The sequence below is a fragment of the Alexandromys fortis genome, unplaced genomic scaffold, assembly GCF_014885135.2.
Source record: "Alexandromys fortis isolate MF-2015 unplaced genomic scaffold, M_Fortis_MF-2015_v1.1 scaffold_44, whole genome shotgun sequence".
Lineage (NCBI taxonomy): Eukaryota > Metazoa > Chordata > Mammalia > Rodentia > Cricetidae > Alexandromys > Alexandromys fortis.
The window spans coordinates 172127-183623 of NW_026067921.1; the positions used below are offsets into that span (position 1 = coordinate 172127).

At 39.1% G+C, this 11497-nt stretch overlaps 1 protein-coding gene across 1 annotated transcript; it reads right to left on the reverse strand.

Moving 5' to 3' along the window:
* Positions 1 to 767: 767 nt before the first annotated feature.
* On the reverse strand, positions 768 to 7468 carry Ccr2 (C-C motif chemokine receptor 2). The gene is made up of 2 exons (XM_050141700.1): positions 7313 to 7468; positions 768 to 3902 (listed from the first exon to the last, which is right to left on the reverse strand). Exon 2 carries the CDS (start codon positions 3889 to 3891, stop codon positions 2770 to 2772), a length of 1122 nt encoding a protein of 373 aa, XP_049997657.1. The 5' UTR covers positions 3892 to 3902; positions 7313 to 7468; the 3' UTR covers positions 768 to 2769.
* Positions 7469 to 11497: the final 4029 nt, after the last annotated feature.

Here is an 11497-nt window from a genome sequence, read left to right on the forward strand (position 1 = left end):
TCTTCTCCCTCATTCTCCTTTTCCTCAGACTTTGCACTCAAAAGTTCTCCCCAGATGACTTCAGAGCTCACTTCTGGAAACACTTAACAGATAACCCCTACAAGGCAGTTTCTTCTGTGGCTACAAAAATCCTACCATGCTGCATGACCACCACTGAGTTAATCCCTGCCCTCTGGATTCTCAAAAGAGTCCTATATATGCCTTTTCCCCTGTGTTCTTGTGATCATGTGTGAGCCCTCTGCAACTCATGCCACTCTCCAGGGCCCTGGTCTGCAAGGTCTAAAGGACATCAAGAACATGACAATGGACATTTGTTTTCATCTTACCCATCCAATTTGTGGACACTCAGGCTGCTTTTCACACTGCACCTCACAGCAATATGTATATAATCTCCCATCTGTATTAGTCAGCGTTGTCCTTAACAAATAACCCCCTGATCCAGTGGCTTATCATAGTGAACATGGACTTCTTGCTCCTTTTCTTCATGGCTGTGGCCCTGGCTTCATTTCTCTTCTCACTCACTGAGATGCATGGCTTTAGTTTGCTAAAAACAAAAAAGGCTCACACCAGCCATGCTGAGGCTGTAACTGGAAAAGACAGAGGTCTTCTGTGTTTGTCTTCTAATGGCATAGCTGCAGGATTGTGTATAGCCTGGAAGGCAGGCTGTAAGTCATTCCCCTCTACCAGGTATGTGGAAGTACAGGGGAAGTCGTGTGTAGTTGTGAACAAAACAGTCAACCACACTGTTGTAACAAAACATATGCTTGTTTCTTTTTAATATTTCTAGCAATATAGACAGAACATTTATTTATTTCTTAAATCATAGGATTTAAAATATATTTACATATCATCATCACAAAAATGAAACTATTAGGATATCTGAAGGTAATACTCTTATCCCCCACTTCTTTGAGAAACTTTTTTTCATCATGTGATAACAAAGCCAAACCACAAAACTTCCAGTTTCCATGCTGTCTGTTTCTTTGTTTGCTTCTCTGCCAGATGAGAAAAACAATATGGGATAGGGAAAAGCATTCTTGGTTCATTCAGGGGAGATATTTATCATATGAGAAGGAGTTCATCTAATTCTTCTCCTTTGTAAATTAAATTGTTAAAGCTTTGATGAGAACTGACTTGACTCGGGAGCTCCTACTCACCGGCAGGACAATCTATCATCATTAGCACATCCAGGAAGAATAATACAAAGAAGTTTGGAGAAAACAAGGCTGAGAGAACAAGTGCACTGCTGACAGCCTCTGTGTAGCATATGCTGGGTTCCCGACGGCTTAGACTCTATATAACCGTAGCTGGGTAAGTCCACAGATCACAGACTCAAGGCCCTGCCAATCCAGAGTTGTTATGTCAGCCCTTATACTCAATGCCGGAATTTTCTCTACAACTAATGCAATACATTCAAGGCTAGCAAGGTAAGAACTCTTACAGAGGTATTTCGTAGCATTTAAAAGTTAACGTTTCCAGTCTTGATTTTATTTTTTTCTATTTTTGATTTTTTAAAAAACTCTTTGAATTACATTTGTATCCAAAAATAAGGCACTAGAAGATAGTCTATGACATTTCTTCTCACTCTATCTATAATCTCTTTTTATATAGGCTTATCCTGCCTGGTAATTAAGATATGTTCCTAAGGTAGGAGTATAAATCCAAAACAAGGGCTTCTGTTCCTGCGGTATCCATCCCTTTCTTTAACCACAAAACATACTCAGTGCTTTTTCTCTCCTGGGACTGTCCAGGAGCTCATGCTTGGCTGTTTCAAATACACTTTTCTCTGGCCCACTGATGTTTGAAGTATGGAAGTTAGAAAATAAAGACCATGGGGAGATGAAGCATATTTTATAAACAATAATTTTATAAATATTATTTAAGGAGTTGTGGCTTGAGAAACACGTAAGCAATGGAGTGTGATATTGGAAAGTTTTTCCATGTTTTCATAGTAAAAATAACAAAGTAAAAATGTGCAATGCAGTTATGTATAAAAGAATCAGGGGACTCAAATAAAGTTCCCAACAAACTGTTACAGTTCCCAGATTTTCCTCAACCTGATAATGCCTTCACCATTAAATACAGGTGGGAGATGGAGCCAAAGACCAGGACATTTCTTTCCAAATGAAAAGGGCTCCTGCTCCCTTTCATCTCCATCCAGAATCAACAATGCTTGTCTCATCTTTCTTATCCTCACACCCTTCTTCCTGTTCATTCCAAGCTCATCTTGTTAGAAGCAGGGAGAAACAGAGTCAAGACTGGCAAAATAGTATTACCACAAGAAAATAAGGCTCTTCCTAGAGGCAGAGAAGACTTCACTGAAAAGCTGAAGATTCTACCAACATTTATTCTAGAATGTTTCCTGAGCATGTATTATATGTACAAGAAGTGATGTAGTTCTGTCTTGGCATAATCCTAAGGTTCCTGGACACCTATTCTTCAATGTATCTTTGAGCAGTGGCTCTCAACCTTGTTAATGCTGTGACTCTTTAATACAGTTCCTCATGTTGTGGTGATCCCCAACCATAAATTTTTTTTGCTACTTCATAACTGTAATTTTGTTACTGTTATAAATTGTAATGTAAATATCTGCATTTTCTGATGGTCTTAGGCAACCCCTCTGAAAGGACCTTCTAGGCCCCCAAGGGGTTGAGACCCAAAGGTGTGAGATTCACTAACTTTGAAGCTTGTTACCATATACAAACTGTTCCTTGTACCCTGATTAGAAAAAAAAAATAGAAAAAAAATAAAGCAAACTGCCCCTTTGCTTTACAACCCAACTGAGACTTCTTGTTCCCCAGTGGAAGGGGTGTATGTTGAGCTCACTCGATCCACTGTCTCTCTGTAGAAAACTGGGCACTGTTTGCAGAGACGTTTAGCAATGTGCTTTCTGAAGAATATGGAGAGATACCTTCGGAACTTCTCCCCAACAAAGGCATAGATGACAGGGTTGATGCAGCAGTGTGTCATTCCAAGAGTCTCTGTCACCTGCATGGCCTGGTCTAAGTGATTGGAAATCATACAGGTACTCAGTCCCAAGAATTCCTGGAAGGTGTTCAGGAAGACAACAATGTTGTAGGGAGTCCAGAAGATAAAGTAGACAATCATGATGGCAAAGATGAGCCTCACAGCCCTGTGCCTCTTCTTCTCATTTCTACAGCGAAACAGGGTATGGAGGATTCCTGAGTAGCAGATGACCATGACAAGTAGGGGCAGGATCAGACTCAAGATATTCCTCATTATTGCATGGAAGTTCTTCCATACTGATGGAAAATAAGGACCACAGGTTTTATTACTATCTTCTTCTTTGAATTTAGTAAATATGATTCCTGGGAGAGAGGCTAGCATAGCCACCACCCAAGTGACTCCACTTGTAATCACCCCAAAGGTGACTGTCCTGGCTTTCAGAGCAAACACAGCATGGACAATAGCCAAGTATCGATCAATTGTCAGGAGGATAATGAAGAAGATTCCACCAAAATAACCAATGAGATAGAGTCCTGTGAGTAATTTACACATTATATTCCCAAAGACCCACTCATTTGCAGCATAGTGAGCCCAGAATGGGAGAGTGAGCAGGAAGAGCAGGTCAGAGACGGCCAGGTTGAACAGGTAGATGTCAGTCATGCTCTTCAGCTTCTTGCAGCTTATCAAAATGAGAATGACCAACATGTTCCCCACAAAACCAAAGATGAATACCAGAGAGTAGAGTGGGGGCAGGATCCTGGCACCCATCTGCTTCACGTTGTATTTATGACATGGCTCACCATTGTCATAGTCATAAGGTGTGGTGACATCTTCATCAAGTCCTTGGATACTTCTTGGAAACAGAGAATGAGATGTTGATAGTATGCTATGAATGATCTGAGGTAACATATCACTTTCTTCCATTTCCCTTGTTTCTGGGGACAGAGAACAAAATGATTACCTGTAACACAAATGTCAAATTCCCTAATCCAAATACGCTTGCCCTACTCAAAAAGCATCTCAGTTTTTAGTTTCACCCTTATAGTCATCTCCTTGACACCATGTTCATATCACTTTCCTCTTATTCTTCATAGCAGACACACTTTGTCAACTCTGCAACCATTTGCTTAATACCCTTGATATTCCCTAGTAAGCATGTTACTCATTGTAAGGCTACAAATGATGAATGTCTGCATTTACTACCTCCTTTGCATGTGGCAAACAGGAATATGACCCATCACTGAGTGATAAGATGCAATTAGAGTCTGCTAGGAGGTTTCTGTGGAGGTTCTTACCCAATAAAAGAGACACAAAAGAAACACTGTTGACTTTAACTTGTATAGCATACGTGTGGTGCTTAGATCTATAAACAAAAGACGTAGATATTGTACAGAAACCTTAAAGGGGGCTCACTTTCTGAATTCTTATTTGAGAAAGAAAATAACCTATTGTAAATTGTATCATCTGTTCCTTGCAGCCTAAAGCATTCTAACAACCCTCTCAACTCCTGCCTCCACATCCTCCCACACTTCTTTTGACAAGGTGCAATGGCAGCCCATTGTTCAAATGCTTTATCTAATTCTCATTGAGCATTAATTTTTCTATTCAAAACCCCTTTGAAGGCTGGAGATGACTTAGCACTCACTGTTCTTTCAGAGAACTCAAGATGGTTTTCTGCACCTGTTGTTAAAAACCTGTGATTCTAGTTCTAGGAGATCACCTTCTGATATCCATAGGTACCTCTACATACTTAATTCACATAAACTGAAGTATGCTCACATGCTTACACAAAACAAATAAACAGATAAATCTTTTTAAAAAAAAGAGAAAAGAAAAACTTCTTTTTAAGCTTCTAGGACGATATTCCTACCTGACTACTCATCAACATTTTTTTGTGACATCTCATTGCCTACTCCATGAAAGCTCCCTTTTACCATTTGTCTCTTTATTCTTACTCCAAAATTCTTCAGTTCAGATTAGCTAAATTAAGTCAGCTAATCTCAGGATTTTGATTCTCCTTCATGCTAAAGTTTTCCAAGGCTCTGTATTTGAGTTCCACCTTTTCCAAAACCTCAGTTTAAATTTTCACTATCTGTAGTATCTCTTCATGAATTTGTCCACACATTTGTTTGGCATCTACTATGACTTATACATGAGGGGACACAGATATACACTGCTATACATGTTTGGAGGTCAGAGGACATTCTGTACTTTCCCTCCTATAAAAACTGCAGGGATTTGAATTCAGGTTATTAGGTTTGTACAGCAAGTACTTTGACACAAGAACTATGTAGCTGACCAAATTGTGAGGTCTTTATCTTAGTTATTATCATTTATTACATTGTGTAAGAATCTAACTCTGGCATTACTCCAAATCATTCCTCTTAAGAAAATTAAGAGTTGTCCTTCAGAACCAAATAGATTGGATTCAAATCTGATAGATGACCTTGCAGATGATTCGAGTTCAGTCTCTAGCACCCATGACAGATCCAATGCCTTCTCTGATCATGGCAGGTTGCTGAATTCACATGGCTTTCACAAACACAGACACACACACACACACAAAAATTAATCTCAAAAATTAAAAAATTCTACCTCTAACATAAAAGCTCTATAATTTAAAGTCAAGTATCTGTTTTCCTGTATAGAAACACCAGAGATGAGGACTTAGTACAGCTTGTGCTACAGATAAATGCTCCGTGTTAGTATTATACCATATGAATTCTATCCTACATACTTGTCAAATTTATCCTCTCTGCCCTCTATAAACTGTTGGTTTCTTGTATCATCCACCACTCACTTCATATTGACCTTTTCTTCACTTGTATATAGGTCATCATTCTCATTCTGTCTGCTCTAACAATTAACATTGCATATGCACTCCTCAGCCTGAAACCCCAGTAGCCACATGACTTGGATGTGGTGGGACTTCATAGTGGTTGATCTGCTCACTAGGGAAACTTGCTTTTCAGTTTCATCTCCAGTCATTTGTCACATTCCCAGTCCTGTGAACAGCTACAACCAGCTTCTCTCCATTTCCTCCAAGCTCACCATTTCCTTCATGCCTTGGTGAGTCACTATATGTGTCCCTAAAATGGCTTCTATTTATCCTACTTCCTACTCAAATGCCCCTTCTCTTGTGAGCCTAATTTGCACCTTCTGACAAATCACTCTAGTCTTGTGAAATCTAAGTAAGCACTTATGCTACCTTTTGCAAACTGTGCATCCTTCTGAAGTTAAGGAGTGGCAGTGTTTTTAATCTTTAACTGTTATAATTTCATCTGGCTAAAAGAGTTAACAGTAAATGCTCAATGAATGAATGCACTAAAGTCTATAATAGTTATACAATTATAAGATGTAACAACCATTAAATCCTGATTGTTAAGAATACATTTTCCTGACATTGACAATAAATTTGTTTTTACCCACCTATATAGTACAGCATTTTTCCATCCCTTCAGTGATCACCACATTTTACAAGCTTGCATTTCACATCACTGAGCCATATCACTAGACTGCAAAAGCTAAATGAGATCTCTGATGAAAGTCAAGAAAAAATGTGCGTGCCTGAATAATCACACTGCAGTAAGTCCTGGTCTGTTCCTGAAGTTCCAGCTGTTATGGAAAATTCTAGACAATTCATATAATCCCATGACACATAGCCAGCATCTTGTTCCTACTTTATCAAACAACCAACAAAGTAACTGAAAGGGACTCCTGTTTATCACTTTGGGCATCAGAATCTAGCACCCAGGGCTGTAGGGAAGCTGCCTCTCAGAAGAGAGACAGAGAAAGAGAGAGAGAGAGAGAGAGAGGGGGGGGGAGAGGGAGAAGGAGGAGGGAGGGAGAGAGAAATATATAGAGAAATTACTTTTCAGCCTGTATGACCCTCATGAGAAGAGATAAAAGGCATATTTAAAAGTTTAAAAAGAATATTTTCGTTCTGAACTTGGACTATTCCATATATGGACTAGAAGAGAAAGATTTCATGATATAAAGTTATAGGAAGTGCAACCCTCTGCATGCTAAGAGGGACAGAGTAAGCCCGTGGGTGCCTAGAAGATGACCAAGCAGAGTGCTTTTCCTCCCTGTGTCCCCTTTTCATCACCTGATCCCAAATGGATGGTCTCATCCAGCAACACCCTCATTTCCTTACTGCCACCAGGGTCATTCGAACATTTCTTAATGTATGTATATTACACCCTCTTTTCTACCTGAATCTTGGTCATTGTCTCCACATGCATAGGCTGCACAGCCTCTCAGGCTTCTCCCTGGCACCCAGCACCTCAAGCTTGGAGGTGCTGGAGCTTAACATTCATAAAGTCATGGAAAAATCACAACTCACCAGGGATGATTTCTTGGTAGCACTGCTATCTCAGGCTTCTCAGCAATGAAAACCTCAGATCTAGAGGTAGAAACTTGGTGTGCAGAAGTAGGAAATAAAGTTTCCTGCAGAGAGAGAAGGCGGAGATAGAAGGGCAAGTGATGGTAAAGATTTGAAGAAAAAAAACATCAAAGATTCACAGTTCTTCTTTTCCAGCCAGGAACATTGTATACTGGGCTGAGGTCTCCACAGGATTAATTTTGAAATCTTGCTTATGCAATTTTGAGTGTGAGTCAGCTACTCCCTGTCCCCCTGCTTCAGTGTATTTCAACTCCAGGCTTCTTTGTCTCATATACCTTTCATAACTTTTTCACTCTTTGTTCTCTCTGTGTAAACTAGCATGGCTCAATAGCAATAAGATCTTTTACTCCCAGAGAATAAACGCTAATGAGGCCATTGATCATAATGGAGGGAATGCAATGAGATTTCACTGAGACTTGTGGGTTGCTTTTAGAGTATTTTGAACTAGAATCTAGTTTCAAATATTACTTAAATGAATCTTTTTAATAAAGGAGATTGCTTATTATCTTTTGTGTTAAGGATCTTCTTAGCAAGAGGATTGCTAATTATTATTGTAAGTCATCTTCCTCTAAAAGAGGCTCTGTCTAAAACAAAATCTGCATCGGAAGCACCTACTTAGAATGCTTTTAATGTTCTGCAAACATGGACAGTTACCTGAGCTGGTGTCTGGAATTCTGCAGAATTAACAGATCTGGCAATCAAGATCTCCTAAGCATCAATTTCCCCAACAGTCAAACTGAATTATAAGAGATCTGGAGTTTTGGATGGGTAAACAAATACAAAACAGTCCATGGATCATCTGGTTACAGTGGATGTTCAGCAAGTGACAAGCAAAAGCACCAACGCCCTATTGAGACTAGTGGAGTGATGGTGCCACCACTGTAAGAGGGAAGCTTTGTGCAGACCAAGAGTCCTCTCCAGATTTCAGGAAGTTGGCAATCATGTGTATAAGATATAGGTGTTTTAAACAAAAAGTCTTCAGTTTTTCTTAGAAAACTTTCTTTTCTTGTTCTAGAATAGATCCATTTCTACAATCAAGACCCTTGTTTAGGACCATTTTTTACTTCATCATACTATGTAGATCAATGATTCTAGTCATGGCATTTTGAAAACAAGGGAAACCACAGTGTTAGGTAGATCAAAAATGATATGACTCTAGTGACTAGAAAGACAAGTAGGATCAGAAGAACCAAACCCAAAAAGGCCACAATGAAAGCTGCCTACCCCTGTGTTTTTCAGAAGATTCATGTTTACCCCAGGTCATGACTCTGCCATATTTGTTGGCACATTTTGTGGGTGGTGAATAGCAGCAGATTCAGAAAGCTCTCTGCCCTTACCTCTATTTGTCCAAAAGCAGAACATACAAGTTTTAAAGGCAAAAGGTACCCACCTACTCTAGAAAGAAATGGCTAACCACTGAAGATAACTTTAGATCTTTATCAACCTGGAAATTATACCAGCAGAATCAGCACTCACAGACTTTACTGACTCCTCTTTTGCTACCATTTTCAACTGTCCCACAGGTTTCCATCCACAGAGATGCAAATCCCTCTGTTCTTTGTTTTACTACTTCTTTAAACTTTTAATATACATTGTTGAATATTCTACATAAGTAGGACTCCAAAGCCACATGTTTGAGAAGTTCTCATTCCCTCCAAATATCATATATATTTCTTTTTGCACCTTTGTTAATTTGTCATTTGATACACAAGTATATTCCTACTAAGAAATTTCCAGGGTTGAGGAAAAAATTCTGCTTTCCTCCTTAGAGCTAGAAGAACCAAAAACAAAACAAAATAAAACCACTACCTGAGCTCTGACATTCAGAGCTAAAACTCAGTTGCTAGAATTTGGTAAAATAGGGCAGAAGAAAGACCTCAACTGCCTACTCCCAGTTTTTGATCCTCTACCTACCTCCCAGTGAGTAGATCCTATAAGACAAGAAAGTAGTGGGAAGTAAATATGTCCACGGAAAGATCAAAGTGGATCTTGGGGGAACCACAAAACTGTTCTTGCCACCTTTACCTCATTTATGCTATATAAATAATTAGAAATTTGAAAATCTGTATTTTAAAATTTTTATGTGGATAAGGAAAACAGAAAGGATGCTTTTCTGTGATGAATTTGAAAACTTCATAACTATCTGCCAGCAATGGGTTCCTGTTTTTCAGGACTTTCAGTGAGGAAAATGAATGTTGTGTGACCTTTGAGATACATCACCAGCTGCACAGCTATGGTATACCTGCTAGCTAAGCAGGATCCCAGTGAAGGCAATGTGGTGCTTCAGATTGCCTGGAGAAGGTTGGGGATTATCTCAACTCTTCTGCAAACCAACAAAATGAAAATCATTTGTGTTCCCCAAATGCTGTAAGAAGACTAACACTGGATTTGAGATGCTTAAAATCATGTTATCACTCTGAAGTTTATGTTCTCTCAAGTGACTTTAAAAGATTCATTTGAACAACCCTGGAGATTAAACAACTCAAATTGAAAGTTAAGTTGATATCAAAACCGATCTCTGTGCCATTTATGTATAACAAGACACAACCAAATGAAAATGTGGGAATAGCATGTCCAAAGAGGTGATAGCAGAGCGAGAAAGGTCTGAAGATATTCTGATGGTGTCCTTTGTAACTTCCTTACTCTTCTGTGATGGGTTTGTTCATTTGCCACTTTAAAAGTACACTCTTACCTCTTCTCATCACAGATGCTTTGGGTTCACTGTGGTTTTTATGGTTTATTACTTCCTCTGTCCTACTAAAATAAACTAGTGAGTTTTAGGATTTCACACCTTCACTTTAGTCACACATGAGCTGAACAAATACAATACATACAGATAAAGCATTTTCTTTTGTCTCATCCTCATAACAAAATACCCATTATTTCTACCAATTCTGTGCCAAATAATAAAGTAAGACAACAAGGCTTAGAATGTCAAAACAAGAAAGACCAGCAATTCCTGATTCATGTAAAGGATATATCAAGGATTAGAGATCAGGCATGAATTTCTCTCCCCTTTTCTAAGATCATGAAAAGTGTTCAGATGATTAAAGATCAGACAAAACTACAGAATCAAAAATAGAAATAAGGGGTTGGGAAGATTGCTCAGCAGGTGAGAACATGTGCTGCGTAAGTGTAAGGCTCTGGATTCGAATTTCTAGCCCATAAGCTGGTCATAGTCATGCAACCCTAGCACGATGGGGCATGGTGACAAAAGGATTGCTAGGGCTTGCTGGCTGCCATCCTAACTCCAGGTCCAGTGAAAGACCCTGTCCCAAGGGAATAATGTAGATGGGGGAGACACTTTATATCTTCTTTGGCTTCCATGTGCAGACACACACACAGTACTAAACACCCACATACACATGCATGCATGTACCAAACATCACACACACATACACAGATACACACAAACACATACATCAGAAAAAAATAAAAAGATCATCCAAGTAATAATTAAATTTTAATAAAAGGTAGCAAATTAGATGTTTCTATTTCTTTCATACAAATAAACTTTGAGAAGAAAGATGTAAAGTCAGAAACTTTACTTTTTACTTTCAAATGAAAACCCAGCTCAGTCAAGTTACTTAAGAGGACTTGTGTAGAACAGTGTTAAGGAGTTAATCCCTTGTCCTTCTGTAGATCAAATGCTCTGTCTATGTCTGGAGCTCAGTATAGATATGTTAGTGGTAACCTGCCATTAGGAAGAAGGCCTGGCGGTAACATGGCATAGCATACTCTTTGGTTGGCATTTATCAGAATAACTGACATGGCAACAGCCGGTTGGGAGGAAAGAATGACATTTATACATCATTGCGTCTTTCATTGAGTGCTGATGAGTAGAAGTAGCATGAAAGCGAATACCATTAGGGTGCGGTTTTGTGCCCCAAACTGTAGCTTATGACATATCTTGGGAGGGCCATGATAGCAAGCATCAGAAAATCCAGAATGCATTCTTTGTGGGCAGAGTTGCACGAAAAAAAAAAAAAATCAGACCTGACTGTGGCAGAGATTCTGATTCAGGGTACGCAGCAGTTAATGGAAATAAGAAATAGACCCTGGCTAATCACAGCTAGTACTGAGACCTCAAGAACAATGGCAATGGGTTTTTGATCCTACTGTACC

Bases quoted from the DNA above. Each gene is read 5' to 3' on its own strand.
- Ccr2 (XM_050141700.1), bottom strand. From the start codon at position 3,891: ATGGAAGAAAGTGATATGTTACCTCAGATCATTCATAGCATACTATCA.